Genomic DNA, 25,164 nt, shown 5'->3' with positions numbered 1-25,164 from the left:
TTTCATGGTAGGAAAATGTTTATTTTTTGCACACCTCAGCAGATTCTCTAGTTGCCAATTAAAACACATTGTTTAACAACTGTCCTGAATAATAAACCAATCTTCGTCTCTTTCTATCACACATTAAAGTGTATTTCTATTGGAATTCCTCTAATATATTCATCACCAAACTGTAAGCTGGGACTTCATTCAATTTATTTATACTTTATGTGTTATCATTGCTGAGGGCCCAGCTAAAAATCCAGGTAAAGAAATAAAAAGTGAGTTTCTTCCATAAGGAATATTGCAAAATAGATACCAAAGGCACAATTTTACTTCTCAATCTCTGCAATCTAGCTTGGTTTACAATTAAGGAGTGATTTTAATTGTCAAACTTTTAAATTTTATTAAAATGTTTGTAGTAATGCACCGAATGAATTCCAGACCTACATAAATACACTGGCAGCTGTTTGTAATTTGCATTTTTATCAGTTTTGAAAGAGCACAATGTACTTCCTGCATCGTATTTTCAGAATTTTTATTTTTATCATCTTTAGCTATCCAATATACAGCAGAGAGTACTTGAGTATCTCATTCTTTGAATTTTCATTTTTGATTGTAAATCAGATGATGTCTGGCACTTTTTTTTCTCATTTTTCTCTTCTCTCAAACTCCAGGTTACTTGCTCCCATTTCTTCTTAGCTTTAATAATAAAATATACAAAATATTTCAATTATTTTCTTGTTTAATGCACTGGTATTTTGTTCCTCTTTTGCTAACTAAATCTAAAGGAAAAGCAAAAGCTAATCTTATTGTTTTAATTTATACAATTTGAAGATGCTATTCAAATAGCCCACTTCTTTTCAATGCTTACTGTGTTTTTGCATTTGGATGGAGGGGTGGAAAAGGATGGAAGTGACACCATTTATAAGGCTGTGCTATGGGACATGCAGAATGAACAGAACGAAGGCTCCATCATATGAAGACAAGCACCTCCACTCACACCAGCAATATCCCTATTACAAAGAACATGTGGCCTCAAGGGAAGCTTGCTGATGAGAATGACATCTCTAGTCGCCCTCAGCTTCTGCCCCTAATTCCCACAGACACGTGCATTTTCCTCTATTATTGCATTATCCCCACAGGATCCAACAACATTTTCCCAAAAGGCTTCTCCTGTCCATTTACACTTCTATGGCCCTGGCTGCCAGCCCCCTAGAGGAACAGACTCATGGCAGCTTGTGCTTTCTGCCTCCTTTCCTCCAGCAGTCCATCTGTCCCCTGGGAAAGGTTGAAATTGCTGCTCTGTGACCTAGCAAGAATATGTGCAGGAAGAAACCCAAGGTAATCTCTCTCTTCCTATTCTGGTGATGACAGCAATTGGGAAGGATAACCATTCTGAGATTATGCATTTCCTAATCAAAAGAAAATAAGAAAACAAATGGTTTCATTATAAAATCTATTTAATTTCTGAAGTCCTCATTCTTCCTTTGCATGTACATTCAGTCCAATTCACTGATTTATTAGGCACCTCACTTTTAAATTTCAGTCACATTCAGATTTAAAATTCTTTCTCAGGGTTTTCTCTGTACTCCACCTCCCTGCTACTGATCCCAATTTCTGGAAGTGGAACAGGAGAGAATGGTGGTGGTTGTGAGAGAGCTAGTAAGAGAATATAATTTCAACAATCTTGACATGGGTGGGCCCTGTGCTGAGCTCTTATTTTTCTTTAATGGTGGCCTAGATAGCCAGTCTAAGGTTTCTTGGAATTTAATGTGTATCCTAATCACCTGGGACGGTTGTTAGAATGCAAATTCTCATTCATCAGATCTGAGATGGAGATTCTACATTTCTAAAATGCTTCCAGGTGATGTCATTGCAGCTAGTCCTCAGACCATACTTTAATTAACAAAGTTTGGGTCAGTGGATGCTGGCTCAGTTTCTCCTTGACTCTCTGGCAGAAGCAATCTGTTGAGATTACAGCTAAATACCACCCCACCCCAATATGGCTCAACAAGAGCCTCTTTCTGGTGCTTATCCTTTTAATCCCAGCCAGAAGACTTCATTTCCCTCCCACAAACTCTCTCCTACTTGAGGCTCACAGGAAAGTGAGGTGACCTCCCATGCAAACTTGCACTTGAAAATCTCAAGAAGCTGTCTCCAGTCCTCTCCTATTAGACATGACTTGCCTTCCCCCTAGCCCAGATAACATTGCAAAATTTTTCCTCAAAGCTTTTCTCCCTCGATTGTATCTGGGAACTGCAATGCAGCCATACCTGGATGCATAGATTCACAGCTAGACATAGATGGTACATATATTATGTGCTGAAGTTACCCTTCCTTTCCCAAATAGCCTTCTGTAATTCTTGTTTAACTATCTGGAATGGGAGGGGAGAAGGCTACTGAAAGACAAGAGAAGTCATTAAGATGGGGATAAGGAAGGAGCACATCCTTTAATACTCCAAATATCACCTTGCCCATAAGAGGACCATGGGAGAAAAGGCTGTAGAGCTCAACAAGTTTCACTCAGGATATCCATCAACCCCTCACCTCTTTCCCCACCCCCCAAATTCAGTGCAATAACCTGTGAAAATTCACACAAAGTTAAGGGAAAGTAGAATCAATTAAATAGCACTGCAACAGAGTTCTCTTGCGCATTGTATGATTTGGGAAAGATGGGGGATACAAGGAAAACAGTTGTCCCAGTATATGAACATAGAACACAGATCCATGCCTTAAGTCACAGTTGGAGTCAGTAGGACTTCCCTAACTGGAACTTTTTTTGAAATGTTCAGTTGTCTGAGATGTAATTGAACGCATTATATCCAGTATGGATTTTCAAACCTACTGAACCAGCCCAGGACAGTCTGGAAGAAAACACCAAGCTGTTTAGCAAAAGAACAACTTGAGGTCAGGGTTACTACAAACCTCTACCCTGAGGAGGTTCCAAGGATCCCCAGTTTCCCAGAGGACAGGGTTCAACAAGGGGGAGACCACAGTCCCTCAGAAGCTACTGGCTGAGAAATTTCATCTTGGATGTCCTGTCAGCCTGCACCAGCCAATTTGTCTATGGTAGATATAGCAGAGCCTTAATGTCTTGTGTTAAGACACAGTTTAATGTATTTGCTTTGTAGCACAGCCAAAAATTCATCTAACATATTACATACTTGCTGCAATTACTGTTTGTTGCCCAGGAGAGAACTGTATAAAAACCTTTTCTGGTAACAACGTACAAATAGGCAAAGAGGAACACAGCAAAACAGTCAAATTAAATTACTAGTAGACATGATAACTACTAAACTCCAAGTAATTAAATGTGCATATATATCTTGACATTTTTATTTATCTTCATGTTTTCTAAAATATTCCTTGCACTTAAAAACTTATTCATTTTCAGAATTGCATAATACATTAAAACCACTTATAAATAGTTACCTAGATATATCTTCTCACGTTTTGAATAAGTTTTGGAAGAAGGAATTCGTTTTGGCCAGGCTGAACCATTATATGATGTTGATATATATTTGTCTGAGGGAAAAAAATCCAGGATTAAATATTTTAGAACTTTAAAATCATATTCCAGGGATGTTTCAAAGTTATAAACATCTCGGGGTGAAGCTATTCTCTAAGGAATTTATTTTACCATTTCAAAGCTAAGGCATCAGGGATACAAGTGAGTTTATTAAGACAATTTAAGTTATAAGTGAACATGGTTACAGATTATTAATTGGCTGTTCAGTGCTTCAAATAAAGATAAGATACAGGAGAGTATGATATCTAAACGTAATAAATATTTTCACTGCATGGCTTAATCATAGTTTTACATAAGTTCTGCTAGTGTCTGTTTGAGCTTTTATTTAAAAACTGTGAAACTTTGAAGGTACAGCCCAAGTCCTGTGTCCTTCCATGAAGTGACTTCCATGGTTGCACTAAGTAGCATGATGAAGTAGTGAACTCACTATCCCAGACAGCCAAAGCATTTATATCCTGACCTGGTCCTTCAATACTTATTTTTCCCTGACATAGCTACATTTCTAATACTATCTAACAATGTTATATTTGTGTTTTCAAATATTACTATGCAGCTGTATTCTCAAACATGATCCACAATACCAATAATTTGCTTTTCTCTTGTGTTGACATTTGCGCTAATGGTGCAAAAGCAATACAGAGTATAAACTCTGGCACCTTCATACAAATCTAGACAACGACAACTGTTCTAGTATTCATTGTATTCTTCACAGCCATCCACTTGCAGTTTAGCAATAATAGCAATAAATAAAATAATAATAATAAATAAAATTAAAAGCCAGTTTCACCTAAGAATATCCTGATTTACATATACACATTCCTATATCATTCTAAAGAAAAGAGAAAAATAATTCAAATAATGCAAATGTCTATTTAAATTGTATAGGAAACACCTACTATGTACCCATAAACAAAATGTTTATATACACCTACTATGTACCCACAAACACAAAATGTTTATGGGTATATAGTAAGTGTATATAAACATTTTGTGTGGGTACATAGTAGGTGTATATAAACATTTTGTTTGTGGGTACATAGTAGGTGTATATATTTCTTAAATTATAAAAGAAACTAAGAAAAATATAGTCTTATGCTTCCAAAAGTACAAAATATTCAGAACTCCACTAATCAGACCATGAACAAGGAAAAATACAAACATGAAATCATACAGAATTGAGCAGCAGTTTGTTAAGTTGAAAGAAATGAAACTCAACTTCAAAAGAGCAAAATCCATCTGAGAAACAGGAAGAAAAAGAGATTTGGTTCTCTTCTCCCTGGTAGCCTTGTACTTCCAGACATATACTATGACTCTGCCTATTACATGATGAAATGACTTAGAAGCAATCTATACATGGTGAGAGGGATGAGAGGTTGTCAAAAATATGGCAGTTAATCCCCAAACTAACCCTTTCAGAAAATAATCATGAAGGCCTACAGAAATGGCAAGGCACTAGTCTGACGGTGATAACTGAACAATGTAGTTAATGGAACAAGAAAATGTCAGCCATTTAAAAACAGTCCTCCAGAGTGACATGAAGCTGTCCAGGGGGAACAAAGTGCAGTGCTCTGATAAAAGAAGAAGAAAAACCCTCTAGGGAGGTGCAATGTGAAGTCATTGCACTCACAACGTGAGTTTTCTTCCACATCCCTTAAATCACGTGCAGGAGTGCACGTGGAAGAAATCTTCTCACTAGTTTCTATGGTGGTGATGGCCAGGAAAAAGAAGAGGGGAGTAGGTAGCAGTGAAGATTAGCCAAGCCATCAGAAAATTCCATGGGAATGCCAACCACAGACAAAAGTAAACCACATCAAGAAAGGACCTCTCACCTGGACTGACGTTGGGTTTGGGTGCCTTGTTAACATGGACTTCATTGTAGGACCCCTGTGTGGGCCTGCTGCGGGGAGGTGCATTCAACGAGACACTCCTGACGGCATCTCTTTCAACGTGAACATAAGATGCGTTCTCAGTATTTCGATTTTTATTATTGCGATGGTAACTCATTTTATTTTGGGGACCTGGGGTCTGTACTGCTGTAACGAAAGGCAGAAGGGAGTGAGGAATAAAACACAGGCTGGTTTCACACCCATAAATAACATATTGCACTGTAAGTGCTTGATGGCATAATGGAAGCCAAAATAATGAAGTTTAGAGTTGAGTTGACACCTAAAGTAACATCTATGTCACATGACACTAATTTGTTTTTCAGGTAGAAGATATCTGACATTTACTCTCTTTTAAAATTACAATTTAGAAATATCAAATGTATGGACACTTTACCTCTCTGCATTCCAGAGCCAGGAAAGTTCTTTGGTTCGTCATAAATCCATTTTGTTTTTTTCACACCTTTAAAATGAGGCTTCCTTGGCTGGACATCATTCACTTAGAAAAGATACAAATTTTACAGTTTCTTTAAGAGATGCTTTTATCTTTGAAATTATTGTGGGTGATAATTACATATCTGTGCATTCACATGTCAAGCAAGAGTAAAAGATAAATGTACTACCCTAATACTTTACTTTTTAGAAAAAAAGGTGATTTATTTTTAAGTGCCAAAAAAATCTATCTTGGAAGTAGATTGATGAGATAACCTTCAATAAGTAGCTTTCCTCAAAGAAAAATACTTTTCTCCAAACGAATGTGTGGATTCTTTTAACGGAACATAAAATTGCATTCAAAATATAATTATAAATATTATTATAATGCTATTATTAAGTAGTTTTAGAATCATTACTTTCAACATGAATCTTTTTGTACTTTTTAGCCAAAACTACTACTTGTTAAGAAGTTGGATTAACGTAAAATACTTTCAGTGAATTTTACCTTTTTCTTTTAAGGACTTAAGTTGGGTGTACAGAGAGTTTGGTCAAGACTAAGTAAACAGAATTTGTAAGTTCTAAGAATATTAAATTTTCACTTTGTATTTGCATATTTTCACATCCAAAATTTTATATATATTCTCAATTTTTCAGGAATTTCTATGGTACATATCTCCAGAGGATTTTTAAACAATTTTGTAGAGGGGGCATTCTGTCGCTTCACTGTGCGGGGCTTCTGAAAAATCACAAGTGACCACTGCACAGAGAAACTGATCACCAAATGTACAGTGTAGATTATACTAGTTTTCTACAGTAGACTAATACATCTTTCTGTGCTCTCTCAGTTTAAGCTTTAAGCCCTCAATAAAGATCTGATTCACTGTCCCTTCCTCAAACATCATGGCACTGCCCTACTCCCAGGCTGCCAGTCCAATGATTTGGAATCCATATTTTTAACAAGAGCTACTAAACTGGGCTTCTTGGAGGCAAATCACAATTATTCCTATCAGTGTCAGGCTGCGATCCAAGAATATTTTAGGGGTTCAATACATAAAATAAGGAACAAAAGAAAGAAGGGAAGGGATCAAGAAGATTCACAAGTCTTCACTGTATCAAGAGAAGTAGTTCATTGAACTGAATGTCAAGGAGAAGCCAAACTAATAAAAAATAATCCAAAATGTCATAAAAAGCTGTCAATGCATTATTCCACTATGGGTGAAATTTAAAATGTTATGCTAGTGAATCTTCCAAAAAGGTAGTATATTATTAATTTTAAGACCCAAATTTAAACTAGTGGGAAAGCATATAATGCACTAGGACCTACATCACAGTTCATTGTCAGTTAATAGAGGATATTGTATCTTTAATTCTTAGTACTGAATAATTTTGAAACCTTTTTTTCCTTTCTTTTTAAAAATTCTGTTTCAAATAACCAATACAAATCCATGGCAAGAGAAATATACCTAAGGCCAAAAAGTGATAGAGCTAATGTCTTACTTGAAGAGGGATCCTCTCTGCACTTCATACTGATATTCTCAGTAGCATTTAATACATGCGTTGTAAGTACTGGTCGGGTAGTTAGGGAACGCTTTGGATGAGCACTGTCCTTGTTATCTTTTAAAGGAAATTAAGAAAATAAAACGTCAATATTAGTTTTAAAAAAACTTTCAGTTGGTATTTCACTATTCAAACATTACATGATGGGAACAGTTCTTTAAAATGATATATATGTTTATTAATTGTGAGGAAAGCATCATTAACATTCCCTAGGTGCCACATGGATTTCCAAAAGTCATCAGTAACAAAATAAAACTCTGAAAGTAAAGCCATTGTTTTCAATATGTAAATAAAAAAATGTGGCAATATTTTTAATATCTCCATACAAAAGTTTTAAAAGGTTTTAAATTTTTATGTTGAATGGTCCCATTTAAGTTGGGGTTCTGAACATATTTAAAATGTAACAACTTTAACTTGTCATATGCTTTGAAGCAGAACTAACTTCTTGTTACATGCTTTGGAGCAGAACTCCTTGGTAGGGCTTTCCACAATGATGAAAATGTTCTAAATCTGTGCTGTTCAATATGGCAGCCATTAGCCTCCTGTGACTACTGAGTACATGGAATGTGGCTAGTGCCAATGAAAAACTGATTTTTTATTTGATTCAACTTTAACTTAAACAGTCATACATAGCCGGCAGCTACTGTATTAGTATAGCTTTAAGAGTTTCTTTGATGGATTGGGCAAAACCTTTCCATCTTTGAGTGATAAAATGAGAGAAAGATTTACAATTTTCTGCAGAAATAATTGGATCACTAGTTCCTTTTCTTATGCTTGAGAATATTTAATGGTAGAGATAGTAGATAAAATGGGTTTGCATTTTGATTGAGGGTATGTGAAGCTCCCTAATTACAGGACAGCTGTATTTTTAGTCTGTGACTGAGGGGCACTCAGCAGAGAGACACCACATGGTGGATTCTAAGCACAGTTAAAGGTAGTGTAAAACTATAGTGGATATATTTTATCATATGTCTTGATTATTCACAGACTAGGGTTAGCAACAAGTATAAAATATACAAGTCTTTTCAAGATTAAACTCTTTAAAATTTTCAAAATATTTTCTAAGAAAATTCATTTACACTGATATTATATATTAAAGGACTTGGTGTTACCATTTAAGAGAGCCAATAACTTTAGAACTAGCAATACTCCTAGAAATTATACAGTTCAACAGGCTATTTTTCAGATAAGGAAAAATTGTCATGGTCATACAATTATGGACAGAGCCAGGACTGGAACCTTAGAGCTCTTGATTCCTATTCAGTGTATATGTTGATTTATTACCATTCCTCTTATACTGGTTTTTATAACGAGCAACCTTATCTTTAACTCGTCTAGCCAAATTACAAATGAATCAAAATTATATAACTCATTACCTTTAGTATTTGAACATTTTGATATGGTGATTTCTTTGTCTTTCATGAAAGCTTCCTTTTTCTTTCTTCCAAGAAACATGTTCCTCTGTGGAATGTAACAGTCACCTCCTATGACAAAACCTTACTATCAGTGGCAATGATGGCAGAAAGTGATACAAACTACCTTTCAATACAGGAATATTTTCTACAACACCCCTTTTGTCCACCTTTGTTTGGACACTTCTCTGTGATGCCATACCTGTCTCCATACATTTATATGTTTAGATTAATATATGTGGATCTATATATATGTATATGAATACACAGTATGTAAACTTACATATAAATAATTGCAAGAAAATTCACAGAGTCAACAAAGTTTTCCTTAATTTATAATCATCTTTAGTCCCACCCTTTAGAGATACTCAAAGTAAATGTAATTTATCTTCCATATAAAATCTTCAGAACTCTTAAAGCAGTTTTCATGTTTCCCCAAGGTCTTCTATTTTCCAGGATAAATATTCATAGTTGCTTTAAATATTACATACAAAATTCCAAATTCCTTTACCGTACAAGTTACCTTTTCTTAGCATAAAATATTTATGTCAGCCGGACGCGGTGGCTCACGCCAGTAATCCCAGCACTTTGGGAAGCCAAGGAGGGTGGATCATGAGGTCAAGAGATCGAGACCATCCCGGTCAACATGGTGAAACCCCGTCTCTACTATAAATACAAAAAATTAGCTGGGCATGGTGGCGCGTGCCTGTAATCCCAGCTACTCAGGAGGCTGAGGCAGGAGAATTGCCTGAACCCAGGAGGCGGAGGTTGCGGTGAGCCGAGATCATGCCATTGCACTCCAGCCTGGGTAACAAGAGCGAAACTCCGTCTCAAAAGGAAAAAAAAAAAAAAAAGTGTATATATATGTGTGTGTGTGTGTGTGTGTGTGTCAAATAACCTTATTTAAAAATGACACCCAAATGTGAACTAAGTTGTGGAGAAATCAGCGAAACTAGTATAATAATATTTGCCATTCATGGAGTAATTTTCTAGGTATCAGACCCGCTACTGAGAACTTTAAATCTCATTTAATTATCTTTCCATACTACTTCTAATAATCCAATGTGAGTTTACCATCTAGTGAAAACTCCTAAATTGTTGTGAAACATTTGGCCAAAACACCCACTATATCTTCCCCTCACAAACTCCATCATGTTGGGTTTCCCCAACTCAAAGAAAAGCCACCATTTAATGTTGTGTAACTAAATGTAAGATGGTATGCTTCTTATTGTTTGAGGTTACCCTGTAAGATATGGTTAATTGTTCCAACAAATTAACTTCCAATTAACTGTAAATTTTATAAATATGTCTACATTCACCCAGTCATTCAATGCATTTAAACATATCATCATTTATTCTACAAGTATTTACTGAGTACACACAATGTGCCAGGCATTCTACTACAGGTATTTATCTATAGCGATTGATTATATACAGTTCCTGGCCTCAAGGAGCTTACACAAAACCAGTGATGAAAATGTTAAAAAAAAATTTGGTTTCTGCCATGACAAAAATGGCTTTTATCAGAATAACTTTCATCCCAAAATCAATTATGAATTGCCAAAACACATTGATTGGAAAACAACCCAAGGCATGCTCGTGTCATCCCTGAGAGCAATGGAGGGACACAGAGTCAATTGTACGTTCACATTCACCCTGGTTTTCTTCCCTGAAGGCGTTACACTCCACACTCACTACAGATTTCTCACTGAAAGCATGTCTAGTTCATCATGTAAGGAAAGAACAAGCAGAAAGTGACACCAAGGAGGTAAGAAAGAGCCAAAAGTCTGGGACTGTCTAATTGGCTTGAACTTCAGGGGGGAAATGAAAAAGGAAGAACAACAAAGAAGTTCCCCTGAAATAGGCATAAAACTAAAACTCCCTTTAGGTCATTACCCGACTCCCACATTTTTCATGCACACAATGGAACCCTAGGATTTCAGCAAAACAGCATCTGGGAGGTTAAAAACTGGTCAGAGATTTCAGCATCTACATACAGCTCGGGAGGTAAAATTTGGCACAGAAGCCTCACCAGAGTAGAGATATCTTGGTGAACACCCCATGTCTCAGTTGATAACCCAGTAAAGCAATGCTGTAGGGGTGAGGGTCATATCCTAGGAATGAGGACTATACCTTCAAAGAAATGAAAATTAATGTATCACCCCTAATAAAGCCCAAAACCAGTCCTTCACAGAATTAAGGTGGCCAGCTGATAGTCTAGCTGCCTGCCAGAAGAAAAGTTTCTTTCTTAAAAAACAACATCATTCATACACCATGTAATTTTTATCTATAATGTTCAGTAGCAAAAAAAATATCAGAGGGGCATAGTAAGACAGAACAAATGAGCAAAAACCTGAGGAAAATGAGAGATATCCCAGTGTTATCAAACAAGAAGTTGGAAAAAATAACAGAAACATTATCAAAATAGAGAACTGATAGAGAATTTAAGTAGAAAATCAATAAAAAGGTCAAACAAATTTAGAATTTAAAATATGGATTGAAGAGCAGAGAGGAAGAGAATTAGTGAACAGGACAGTAGGTTGGCAGAAAGTATCCAGATTTACCTTGAGAAATCAATAAGAAAAAAAACACATTTAAGATGGACTAGAGACTTAAAAACGCACCAGACAAAAGAGAAAGTCAAAATGGCCAATGAGTTTATGAAAAGGTGCTCAACATTATGAGTCATCAGAGAAATACAAATTAAAACTACAAAGATGTGCCACTAGCCCCCCACCAGAAAGGCTAAAGTTAAAGGACTGAAAATTCTCATTGTGGGTTAGGATACAGAGCAAGCTTATCTCAAAGAAAAGGAGTGCTTATGGCCTTTAGAAGACATGTGCAAGAAGGAATGTTAACAATAGTCCCACACTGGAAATATTGTTCATCATAATCTCAGTATCGATACTCATGGTGCTTTCGTGTGTTGTTTTTTGTTTGTTTATTTGTTTACAAACGTATAAACAGTGGTGAAAAGTCTGAGTTGTTAGACCCACACATTTCTAGCTGAGGTCTAACAATGCTCATTTCAGTTCATACAGAGATGACCAGAGAATGGCTGGAGACAGGAGGGGGCAGCACAGCACAGTGCAAGAAGCTCTGACTCTGGGGAGAGGTGGAAGGGATCTGAATCCAAGTTCTGAGGCTTGTCGGTGGGGGAACCTCAGGAGAGTCACTTAACACTTCTAAACTTTGTTTTCTCTTTTGTAATATAAAGAAAACAATATACCAGGATGAGTAATTTCTACGATTTAAGATTATAATCTCTGTGAGATGTATGTATATGTGTGTGTGTACGTATTTCCCCAAGGAGCAATGATTCAGTGTTTGCTAATTCAGGGTTCATGTCAGCTTTATGGAACATAGCTACCAGGAATAACAAGAATCAATCGTGTGTGGGTTTGTGTGTGTATCAACTGTGTGTATATGTATAGACTATATACAGAGAAGAAATGCCCATGTTTTCATATATACATACATATATATAGTATACATCTTATATATAGAAATGTGTGTATATATGTGGCATATATCTATCTGTCTGTAGATATTTACAGCAATATAAAAAGGCTACTGCTACAATCAACAGCATGGATCAGTCTCATAAAAAGAGCATTAAGTAAAAGAATCCAAACTAAAAGAGTTCAAACTGCATATTTCCAGTTATATAAATGCCAAAAAATGCAAAATTAGCCTATAGTAAGAGTGAGCAGAGTAGTGGTTACCATTGGGAGAAGACTACTGACTTGGAGGGAAGGAGCCATCTGGAGTACCATAAATGTGGTTACATTGATACATACACACGTAAAATTTTAACAAGCTATTCACTCCAGATCTGTGAACTTTATTAAAGTGTATAACACACTAAAATAATATTAAGATAAGACAATACCTCAAGTATTTTTCTTGAAATTGAACACTAACTCATTAATTATAATTTCAATTTTGATCACCTTCATTTCAAAGATGTCTTATGAATACAGGGGTCTGAATATGTTTAGATATATCTATCATATACATATACCCAGAAGATTCTTTTATCTAGTGACACAGAGAACATTATGATGCCTGGAAAATCAATAAGCCTAACTATGCCAGAATCTAGAATGCCAGATGATGGAATTCTTGTAACATCCTTTTGGTATGGTTGTTCAACCAGTTTATGATAGTAATTTATAACGATATTACAGTAATAAACTGGTTGAACAACCACACCAAAAGGATGGTAGATAGACTAATGACTGTATAATGACATTCTCACATTTTCTAACACCCAACAAAGTAGGGAATATATTACTAATGTCACAATGTGAAGGAAAGTTTACTTTTATATGAAGTCATTAGTTTATCAATGGTTGAAAATAACTTTTGATTAACCAGAAGGCAATTGGATTTAATAATATTTCAACAAAATGTTCAATTAGAATTGCTCAGGTTAAGTGGATCCCAATTATACAGGTTATATAGACAGTGGGAACTCCGATGGGAGAAACTAGCAGTGTTTCTAATTTGCAACTAAACTGATTACTTCAAGGCAACTAAACAATGCCAGCTAGACTAAAATGCTGCAGATATAAGAAGAAAGAATCAAATTATTTTAGCACTAGAAAAAAAAGAAAAAAGCATACACAGAAGAAAATGGCTGACACCAGGACAGCAGAAAGTATCACCAATATGCCTAAGATATACTGGTACTTACTGACACCTGCTCTCAACTCCCTTCCTGATCTTCATGCACATTGTTCCCACCAGCCACACCTTTCAATCTCCCCACAAACTCTCTATATATTTTTAAAACGAATGCCTGGAATTTTCAGTCAAAGGATTGATTTTCCAACATGTTTATGCTAAAAAGCAGTTCCAAAATATTTAAGCTATAATACACAGTTAGAATGTGATGTGTTGGCACACATGATATATATTTGAATACAGCTGCTTTAAAGCAGACTTACTCAAATGACTTATTAAGTGCCTCTTTCATTTACAGCTCTGTTATAGTATATTACAGCACATACATGACACCTAAATTCATTACAGTATGGAGTCGAGCCTACACACACACACACACACACACACACACACACACAGGCACACACACACATCAGGTTTCTCATTAAAATATGGAAAATGGAATGTCTTACACACTGAACACAAATTCGCGCAAGGTATTTGGTAGACATTTTAGTCTCTGAAAGCATCTGATTTTGTAACGTACCTCCAACTCCCTGTGTTAAACATGACATGGTCAAAAAAAGAAAAATTAGTTGTAAAAGATAAAATTCAGACATTTATTATGTGGTGATAGATTCAGTCAATCAGTAATAAATTAACTCACCTCCATTTTCAGAAGCAGCAATGTCAGTCCCTGGTTTCCTATGCAATGATGCTTTTATTTCACCTTGTCTTTCATATTGGCTAAATTTTGTCGGAACTGTAAGACTATCTCCTAGAAATAATAAGAAGAAAAAGTCACTCCAGAAATTATTAGATGCTTAAATAAGAAATTTATGGTAGAATTCATGATGAAAGTAAAAAAGCTTTCAAGTTAATGCGAGTGTTGTTTGAACAGTGATCTAATAAACAATAAATTAATAAATATATGAGTTTTAAATTCTGTAATTGTCAACCAAGAAGTGAGTATATTCTCCTATTTGGATTATTTATTCAATGGCAATTAAAAAATTTAAACTATCTAACACTATTGTATGTATTTAGTCAACACTAAACATATGGATATGTTTCTCATATACTGAATTTTGTAATATTGCTTTTGATTTTATCTGTTCACCATGAACAATCAGATAAAATGTATTAACACTACAAAATGCTAATTACACTGATAAATAATACTCTCGGCTTTCCTCATGCACTTCTAGATAATTTTATTCTAAAATAAACAGAAGCAGAATAAAAGAGAGATGACAACCTAATGCAATGTGTGATTATGGATTGAATCCTAGACCAGGGGATAACATTAATTTTACTATAAAGAACATTAATGGTACAATTGGTAAAATTTATGGGAAAAGAAAGTTGTGAATGATATTGTTATCAGTGGAAATTTTCTGATTTTTATATTTATACTACAGTTATGTAAAAGCAAAGCGATATCATTTCTATAACTTATTCTCTTAAACAGTTCAGAAAATTATAATTGTATATTTAGAGAGAGTGAAAATTCAAATATGGTAAAATGCTAACATTTCAAGGAAATCTAGGTGAAGGGTATATAGGAATTAACTGAAGCTATTTAAAAATAAAAGCCTTGAAAGCATAATACAAAGCAAAAGTACATACAATAGTGTTCATAATATGCCATCTTTTTTTTTTTTTTTTTTTTTTTTTTTGAGACAGAGTTTCGCTCTTGTTACCCAGGCTGGAGTGCAATGGCGGGATCTCGGCTCACCGCAACCTCCGCCTCCTGGGTTCAGGCAATTCTCCTGCCTCAGCCTCCTGAGTAGCTGGGACTACAGGCACGCGCCACTATGCCCAGCTAATTTTTTGTATTTTTAGTAGAGACGGGGTTTCACCATGTTGACCAGGATGGTCTTGATCTGTTGACCAGGATGGTCTTGATCTCTTGACCTCGTGGTCCACCCGCCTCGGCCTCCCAAAGTGCTGGGATTACAGGCTTGAGCCACTGCGTCCGGACAATATGCCATCTTTAATGTTCATTGTTAACTTATTTTTTTCTTTTGTTTTTATTTCCTTCTGTTTTTTCTCCTCTGAGTAGTGCAGCCTTGCAATCTGTCCTTCCCTATATGGCTCCCAAGTCTTGCAGACTCTTCTCCATCTGATGGTGTGTTGCTGCCACCTACCGCCGCACGTTTGAATAGTTCGCTACAAACAGACTTGCACAGCATCTTGTGGATGTTCATCCACAATAAATCAGATTCTCCAAAAGTATGCGCCATAAAACACAGAGCCTTTGATTTGTCCTCCAGCACGGACCCTGAAATAGCCTTGTCCACAGAAGACTCTCATTCAATGACCAAATAATCTTTGTCCTGCCGCTAGCGTCATTCTGTGATCTCTTCTTCTTGGGCTAGGCTTACTTTTCTATACAGAAAGAAAAATCTAGACCTCTTTCACAGGGGTGATTTATCTCAAAGGCAAATAAAATGGTAAAAGCAAATTATTTACAGGATTACCCCATGGAGTGTGTAGTGTCATTGTGTGTTATGAAGTCTATTCATTCTGTCATTTCTCTAGGATAACATAATCCCATTAATAGCAGCTTTGGGTCATCCAATACAAACACTTTTTTCTAGCTCTCAATTACAATGTATTATTTATCACTTTATTCTTCTGTACATCATACTAAATAATTCAGTCTATCACACCAAGTATCTCTTATATATCACTATGAATGCTACCTTTTCATTTCTTACCGTTTTGCAATTCACTGCCACTTTCCAACGTCTTTTCTGACTCTTTCTCTGATATACGGGCCACACTTTTCGAGGATGAAATACCTGGAGGAGTATGAAATCTGTAGTATTCTCCTAATCGACCATAAGAAAAGTAATAGTTAGTATATTGATCACATCAAGTATTATAAAATACAAAAAATGTTTGATTTCTTACCAGATTTATGACACATCTCCACAATTGCTCTTTTTTCTTCAATTTCTTCAGGAGTCATTGTCCATAAACTAGAAGCATCTATAGGATACATTTTTTTAATTAAATTTTCCCAAAGCCAAATAATGTGAAAATTTATAAACTAGAAAGAAAAACCCCAAATACTGTTTTCATGGATAGATTATGTTTTTATATGTTTAAAGTCAATAATTTTACATACTAGTAATAGTTTCAAGTTGCTACATTTTAAGTATTAAAGAGGATCAGTCAAGAGAAAAGAAAGGACTATGTAATATGTACTTTGAAATGAGATGCTGAATGTATAGACTCAATGTTGAGATGGTGTATGTTTATTTGGAGGTTGATGTAGGCATGAGAGACATGGAGCTGCAGCACACAGAAACAGTAATAAGTAGCTCTGTGTATTCCTAAGCACAGAAACTATGGTGGCCTGTGACCCACAGAAGGACACATTCCAGCACAAAGACAGAGTGAGAGTTTATTTTTCTTCATGTTTATCTTGTATATACATACCTTCTGGCACCACTGTGCTGGGTGGACATGGGAGGCAGAGGATGAACAAAACTGCAAAAACCTGGATTCTAAACTTGTTCATACTCTTGTGAGGATGACCTAGAATAATGCAGATGACAGTGCTTTATAGATTATTAACTATTACATAGACCTCTGTAACTCAAGGATTAAATGTGAAGCTAATATATTATTAATACATATGTATATAAATAGAAACATGTGCATCAATGTGTTTTAGAAACAATTTATATAAAAAATGGAACTTATTAGTATCTCTCTATATATACTAATATATACACCTGTATATATTTAAGCATCAGATATGTCTCTCAACCATCACACAACAAAAAATTTCCAATCCAAATGATCATAAATATGCTAGACATAGAACAAATTAGAACATAACGAATTAAATTTGTTTAATACAATTCAAGTAATGTTCTCAGCAAAATCTGCCTTATATATTTCATCATAAACCTCTATAGTTAAACATATATGTAGAAAATGTCGTGAGGTTACTGAATGCGCATTATAAACCTGAGAAAAGGTCTACTAACCATTTTGTTTATCTATTTCCTCTTCTTCCTCAAAATTGGTTTTTAAAACTAAAGGACTGTGGATGGGTCCTGATACATTTTCCTGAGGTTTCAAAGCTTCCTGATTGTGGGTCTGGAGTGGAATTCCTTCCTGACTTTCTTTCTGTAGTGTCATATCTGCAGAGAAAATGCAACATTTTAGTCCATTAAAGATAAATTTGATGATAAGTATATTCGATAATCAATCATTGCCCTCCTCATTAACTATATATTATTTTACAACATGTATAATAATAATGCAATAATAGATTGTGTTTCTACGCATTAGCAATGAACAAACTGAAAATGAAATGAAAAATAATCCCAAGTACAATAGCATCAAAGAGAAAAAATATTTAGGAATTAATTTTAAGATGTGCAAAATTTATATTCTGAAAAGATTGTTGAAAGAAGAAAAAAAAGTTGTTGAAGGAAGTTACAGAAATGTTGAAATGGAAAAATATCCTTGTGTATGGATTGATTTGTTGTTGGTATGGCAATATTTTCCAAATTAATCTATGGGTTCAATACAACCCTTATCAAAATCCCAACAGACTTCTTTGCAAAAATTGACAAGCTGATTCTAAAATTTATATGGACATTACTACAAAACTAAAGTAATCAAGACTATCCGAACTAGCATAAAAACAAAAATAGATCTATGTATCATTGGAATAGGATTGCAAGACCAGAAATAAACCTTTATATGAATCAATTTATGCTCAATTGGTTTTCATCAAGGGTACATAGACCATTCAATGGAGAAAGAATAGTATTTTCAACAAATGGTGCTGGGACAACTACATAGCCACATGCAAAGTAATTAAGTTGCACAACTTCATCACATTATAAACAAAAATTAATGCAAAGTGGATCTAAGAACAAAATCCAGGAGCTGAAGCTATAAAACTCTTGGAAGAATCCTTAGGTTATACAAAGCTTTCTTAGATATGACATCAAAAGGATAAGCAATCATTGAAAAACAGCCAGCCCCCTGGCACATGGAGGTGAGCCACGAGAGCACCTGTCAACAAGGCCTAGATTTTGCTGAAAAGCAGAAAAGCAGTTCCCAGCCCTCTCAGCCAGAGAGTGAAGAGACACTCAGAACCCCAAGGTGATGCAGAAAGAATGAGTAAGATCCAGCCTGGGCAACATGGCAAAACCCTATCTCTACAAAAAATACAAAAGTTAGTCAGGTGTGATGGTGCACACCTGTAGTCCCAACCACTCAGAAGGCTGAGGTGGAAGCATCACTTGAACCCCAGAGGTTGAAGCTGCACTTAGCCAAGATCATCCCACTGCACTCTAGCCTGAGCAACAGAGCAAGACTCTGTTTCAAAACAAAACCAAAACCAAATGAGATATCACTTCATACTACAGTGATTGCAATTATTACTTTTTTTTATTAAAAAGACAATAACAAGTGTTGACAAGGATGTGAAGAAACTGGAATCTTCATACATTGCAGTTGGGAATGTAAAATGTTGCAACTACTTTAGAAAACAATTTGACAGTTCCTCAAAAGGCTGAACATGGAGTCATCATAAGTCCCATCTATTCCATTTTCAGCTACATACAAAGGGGTGTAAAAATATATGTCCATATTGTACAAATGTTCATTTGTACACAAATGTTTATATCAACGTTATTTATAACAGTCAAAAAGTGGAAACAACCTAAATTTCCATTCTCTGATAAATGGATAGATAAAATGTGGCATATTCATACAATGGAGTGCTATTAGGCTATAAAAAGGAATAAAGTACTGCTGCATGTGAGAGCATGGATGAATTTTGAAAACACACTAAGTGAAAGAAGTAATTCACAAAACAATAATGTATGATTCCATTTATATAAAATAACAAAAATCTATTTGTAGAAACAAGAAGGAAATTAGTGACCGTGTAGGTTTCAGGAGTTGGGAAGAAATGAGGAGTAACTCTTAACGGGTGTGGATTTCTTTTTTGGCGTGATCCAATGTTCCAAAATGGAATATTGTTCTTTGATCCATTTTGAGTTAATTTTTGTAATGTGATGCAGTTGTGCTACTTAATTACTTTGCATGTAGCTATCTAGTTGTCTTCGCACCATTTGTTGAAAATACTATTATTTTCCCCATTGAATGGCCTATGTACTCCTGTTGGAAATCAATTGAACATAAACTGATTCATATAAAAGTTTATTTCTTGTCTTATAATCCTGTCCCAATGGCATATAGATCCATTTTTATGCCAGTGAAAATAGTCTTGATTACTTCAGTTTTGTGGTAACTTGTAGATTTTGAAATCAGGAAGTGTAAGTCCTCCAAATTTGGTTTCCATTTTCATCATTTTTTTCACTATTCTGGACCCCTTAAATTTCCATATAAATTTTAGAATCAGCTTCTCAATTTCTGAAAATAAGTCCATTGGGATTTTGATAAGGTCTGCATTGAACCTATGGATCAATTTGGAGAACACTGGCATATCGACTACAAAGTCAATCTAAGAACAAGCATAGCTCCATTTTTCAAGGTTTTCTTTAATTTCTTTCAACAATCTTTTGTAGTTTTCAGAATATGAACTTTGCACATCTTATGTTAAGTTAATTTATCAGTATTTTTTCCTTTTCGAAGCTATTATAAGTGGGATTTTTTCATTTTATTTTCAGTTTGTCCATTGCTACTGTAAAGAGACACAATCCATTATTGTATATTATTATTGCACCCTGCAAAGTTGCTAAACTTATTTTTAATAATTTTTAGATTTGCAGAATTTTTAAATAAAAGATCATGCTGTATCCAAATAGAGACAATGTTGCATCCTTCTTTCCAATCCGGAAGCCTTTTTACTGATTACATTGCAACAATTCCCTGTCTTGACTATAAATGATAATGATGAGCATCCTTGTCTTTTTCCCGATCTTAGGGGTAAGCTTTCAGTATTTCAGCGAGTATGATGTCAGCTGTGGATTTTAAGTTTTTTTCTGTTTCTAGTTTGTGGAATATTTTGTGTAATGTATGTGTGTCAAATTTTATCAACTGCTGTTTATTCATCTGTTAAGATGATCGTGTGTCTTTTACTCTTTATTATATTATCATGGTTTATTATTATTATTATTATTATTATTATTATTATGGAAATTTATTTCGGGAAGTTAAATCAACCTTGTTTCTGGGTTAATCTCACTTGGTTATGGAATATAATCCCATTTTAAAGCTGTCAGATTTAGTGTAATTGAATTTTGTTGAGTATTTTTCAGTGACTGTATTCATAGAAAAAGCTGGGTCTGTAGTTTTCTTGTAATGTCTACGAACATCTCATAGACATGAGTTGGAAAGCATTCCTTCATCTTTTGCATTTTTGAAAGAATTTGTGACAAATTGGTACTAATTCTTCTTTAAATTTTTGTTATAATTCAATATTGAAGCCATCTGAGCCCGATTTTAATTGTGGCAATATTTTTAAATACTTAATCAATCTCTATTCCTATAGAGGTATTCAAATATTTTCTTTTTTTCTAGAGTCAGTGTTGGTAGTTTGTGTCTTCTAGAAAGGTTTCTATTTTATCTAAGTTATCTAATTTGTTGAAATATAGTTGTCCACAGTATTGCCTTTTAATTCTTTTTATTTTCATAGTATTAGGAGTGATGTCTCATCTTTCATTCCTGATTTTAGTCATTTCAGCCTATCTCTCCTTTTCTTGGTCAGTCAAGTTAAAGATTTTTAATTTTCCTGATTTTATCAAAGAACCAACTTTTGCTTTCCCTGACTTTCTCTATTGGTTTTCTTTATTTATATTCTCTAGTTCATTAATTTCTGCTTTAGTTTTTATTATATGCTTCATTCTATTTGCTTTGGGTTTAATTTGCTCTTCTTTTCCAGTGTCTTAAGGTATAAGGCTAGGTTATCGATTTGAGATTTTTTTTAAATATATAGGAATTTACAACTTATAAATATTCTCCTAAGCACTGCTTTACTTACCTGCCATGAGTTTTGGTATGCTTTGTTTTACTTTTATTAAACACAAAGTATTGACTAATTGCTCTTGTAATTTTTTTGTGATCTCTTGGTTATTTACATGTGTATTATTTAATTTCCACATATTGATGATTTTCGCAATTTTTTCTCTCTACATTTGAAACCATTATATTCAGAAAACATACACTGCACAATTTCCATCATTTTAAATTTATCTGGGTTTGTCTTATCACTTAGACTGTGATCTATACTGGAAAATATTTCTTGTGCACTAGAGAAAAACATCTATTTCACAACTGTTAAATGGAATGTTTTGCTGAAGTATCTTAGGTCTAGTTCCTTTACAGTTGTCCAAATCTTTTATTTTCTTGTTTACAATTGTTTGCATGGTATATATTTTCTATTCTTTTAGTTTCAGCTAATAGTTTCTGTTGAATTTAAAAGAGTGTTTTCTGTAGACAGCATGTGGTTTTATCTTTATTTTTATTCTCACAATCTCTGCCTTTCGATTCTATCCATTCACAATTAATGTTATTGATACAGTTGGATTCAGGTACACGATTTTACCTTGTTTTCTATATGTCTAATGTCTTTGTTGTTCTGCTGTTTCTCTTTCTTTTACACTGATGAATATTTTCTAGTATAATATTTAATTCCTTTAATCATTCCTCATTTTTCATAGTATTTTTTCATTTGCACTATGGCTTACTAAATATTTCTGAACATCAAAATCTATTTCATATTTATACTAATTGAATTCCAGTGATATATAAGAGGTTTCTCCTATATAGGTCTATTCCCACTTCCTCCTTTCTGTGCTATTATTGTTACATACGTCACATTTCTATGCATGACAAACCCAATAATACATTGTTATATTTATTAATTAAGATAATTGTATGTCTTTAAGGAGATGAGAGGAAAAAAGGTAAAGTATGTTTCTATAGTTTGTTCTATAAATAGAGACTAATCATATTTTTATTTATAATTTCTAATTCTTTTCACCTGTTCCTATGGATTTGTGTTACTATCTGGTGTCATTTCTTTGCCATCATACAGTTTTGCTTCCATCTGCCTCCTTTGTGTGACTATTGTTGAATATATTACATTTCTAAGTATTACTGGCTTAAAAAATATAATTTTATATATTGTTTTACAAAATTTTAAAACAGATTATAGAAGGAAGAGAAATATGCCCTTATGATGGTTTTATAGTTACACAACTACCTTGATCAGCATACTTTGTTTCTTCATGTGGATTTTAAATACTGACTCAGGTCACTTGCTTTCCACCTGAAAATTTTCCTTTAGTATTTAAGGTATGCATACTGGCAACAACAAATTCTCTGTTTTTGTTTTCTGGAAATGTTTTCATTTTGCCTTTAATTTTGAAATACAGCATTTAAAACTAGTTTTCTGGACAAAGATTCTTGGTTGACCCTGTTTTTTCTTTCGGCCTACCGTGAAAACTGCCTATATTGTTTCTGACGATAAGGTAGCTGTTAATCATACTGTGGTTCTATTATATGTAACAAAACTTTTTTATCTTGTTGTTTTCCAGAATTTGCCTTTATCACCGGTATTTATCATTTTTAACATGATGTGTCTGGATGCAGATATATTTGTGTATATCCAACTTAGAGTTTGTTGAGCTTCTTGTATATGCAGATTAACTTTTAACCAAATTTGAGGAATTTCAGCCATTAGTTTTTCCTTCCTTACATTTTGGTAAAATGCCTCATATTTCTCTTAGGCTCTGTTCATCTTTCTTTCTTTTTTTCTTGGTTTTTCGGATTGCATAATTTCTGTTGATTTATATTCAAATTTACTGGTTCTTTCTCTTGCAGTTCTCAAATCTACCCTTGAGCCCTTATACTATATTTTTCCATTTCAGTTATTGTGTGCTCAACTCCAAAATTTCAGTTCGTTAGGGTTTTTTCATAGTTTTTACCCATTGATAGTCTCTACTTGTTAAAATGTTCAATGAGCATTGTCTGCTCATGAATGCTTTTCAAAGAAGACATATACACAGGCAACAAGCATGTGAAAAAATGCTCAACATCACTAATCATTAGAGAAATGCAACGCAAAGCCACAATGAGATACTATCTCACAGTAATCAGAATGGCTATTATTAAAAACCAAAAAATAACAGATGCTGGCAAGGCTGCAGAAAAAAGGCAATGTTTATACACTACTGGTCAGAATGTAAATCAGTTCAGCCATTGTGGAGAGCAGTTTGGCAATTTCTCGAAGAACTTAAAACAGAAATACAATTTGACCCAGCAATTCCATTACTGGGTATATACGGTCTACTGTGAAGACACATGCATGCGTATGTTCATCAAAGCGCTATTCACAATAGCAAAGACACAGAGTCAACCTAAAGGCCCATCGATGGTAGGCCGGATAAAGAAAATGAGGCATATATCCACTATGAAATACTACACAACCATAAAAAAGAATGAGATCATGTCCTTGGCAGCAACACGAATGGAGCTGGAGGCCATTTTCCTAAGGGAACTGACACAGGAATCGAAAACCAACATTGCACCTTCTCACTTACAAGTAGGAGCTAAACATTGAGTACACATGGACACAAAGAAGGGAAGAACGGCCACTGGAGCCTATTCAAGTGCGGAAGATGAGAGGAGGGTAAAGATTGAAAACTACCTATCAAGTACTATGCTTATGACCTAGGTGACAAAATAATACATACATCAAACCCCAGGACATGCAGTTTATCTTTAGAACAAACCTGTATAAACCAACTTGTACCCCTGAAGCCAAAATAAAAGTTGAAAAAAAAATCGATGCACAGTTGAACATCACATTCCTCTCACAGGAGGCATTCTATGGCCTCCTGTGTTTCTATAAGTGAATTATACATTTCTGTTTTTTTGCATGTATCATAATCTTTTACTGAAAACTCAACATTTGTGACAATATATTGTAGTAACTCTGAATATTGATCTCCCGCCTTAACCTGAAGCTTGTTGCTGTTTGCTTTTTAATTTTTGAGTGACTTTGTTGAAATACTTGAGTAAAATCTATTTTCTCCCACAATATGCAGCCTCTGTTGTCATTCCTCAGAGGATGTAGCCTTGGCATGTCCACAGTAAACAGGGATAACAAGGGCTTTAGCAGGGTTCATTTTGCCCCTTTCCCTATTTTCTCCGCTAAGTTGTCCACCTCTACTGGTATCACACTGAGATATTAGCTTCCATACATTGCTGGCTTAATGCTCTGTTGTGTCATCAGTGTATAGGGCATAAATTGCTCCACGGTTTAACCTGAGCAAATTCTGACTCCTTCGGAGAGCTAAGCTTGGAGGCCAATCTTCCAAGTTTGTTCCGATCCCAAAAGAGCTATTTTTAATTGTCTCTTTACCAGGTTGTCTTTGGTAAACTTCTAGCTGGTTTGCAGTTTAGTTTACTCCTCTCTCAGAGAGACTAGCCTCCTCTTAATTACTTATCTCGAATCACCACTGTTTTCAGAGCATCCATAATTTTAAACTTCCCCACACTATGTTCTATTTCAAATAAATTTGGGTTTTTTTTGGAGCGCTTCAGAGTTTTCTACTCTCTACTTGCACAAAATCTCAGTGCTAATGCTAAGAGCAGGGATAGTCACTAAATTCTTTTGGAGTGACACCCCTGTTTTACAATTGGGGCATGAAGCAGAGGTGCTAATTTCTGGTCTTTATGACTTGTG

General features: G+C 34.7%; 1 protein-coding gene across 1 annotated transcript in view; it reads right to left on the bottom strand.

Moving 5' to 3' along the window:
• Positions 1-708: 708 nt before the first annotated feature.
• The window catches only part of LOC135273227 (uncharacterized), a 72,327-nt gene continuing 47,871 nt past the window's right edge, over positions 709-25,164 (bottom strand). Inside the window, exons 19-28 of the mRNA XM_064372115.1 lie at positions 17,474-17,629; positions 16,386-16,463; positions 16,190-16,303; positions 14,134-14,244; positions 8,763-8,870; positions 7,327-7,443; positions 5,792-5,893; positions 5,341-5,544; positions 3,415-3,507; positions 709-764 (exon numbers count right to left, since the gene is read on the bottom strand). Of these exons, the coding sequence (XP_064228185.1) occupies positions 709-764; positions 3,415-3,507; positions 5,341-5,544; positions 5,792-5,893; positions 7,327-7,443; positions 8,763-8,870; positions 14,134-14,244; positions 16,190-16,303; positions 16,386-16,463; positions 17,474-17,629 (1,139 nt within the window). The remainder of the gene's footprint in view (positions 765-3,414; positions 3,508-5,340; positions 5,545-5,791; positions 5,894-7,326; positions 7,444-8,762; positions 8,871-14,133; positions 14,245-16,189; positions 16,304-16,385; positions 16,464-17,473; positions 17,630-25,164) is intronic.

This window comes from Aotus nancymaae, unplaced genomic scaffold (genome assembly GCF_030222135.1).
Source record: "Aotus nancymaae isolate 86718 unplaced genomic scaffold, 86718_ANA_hifiasm-v0.15.2.pri h1tg000488l, whole genome shotgun sequence".
In the NCBI taxonomy this organism is placed as follows: Eukaryota; Metazoa; Chordata; class Mammalia; order Primates; family Aotidae; genus Aotus; species Aotus nancymaae.
The sequence above is the reverse complement of the archived record's forward strand: the minus strand, read 5'-3'. Positions and strand labels throughout refer to the sequence as shown.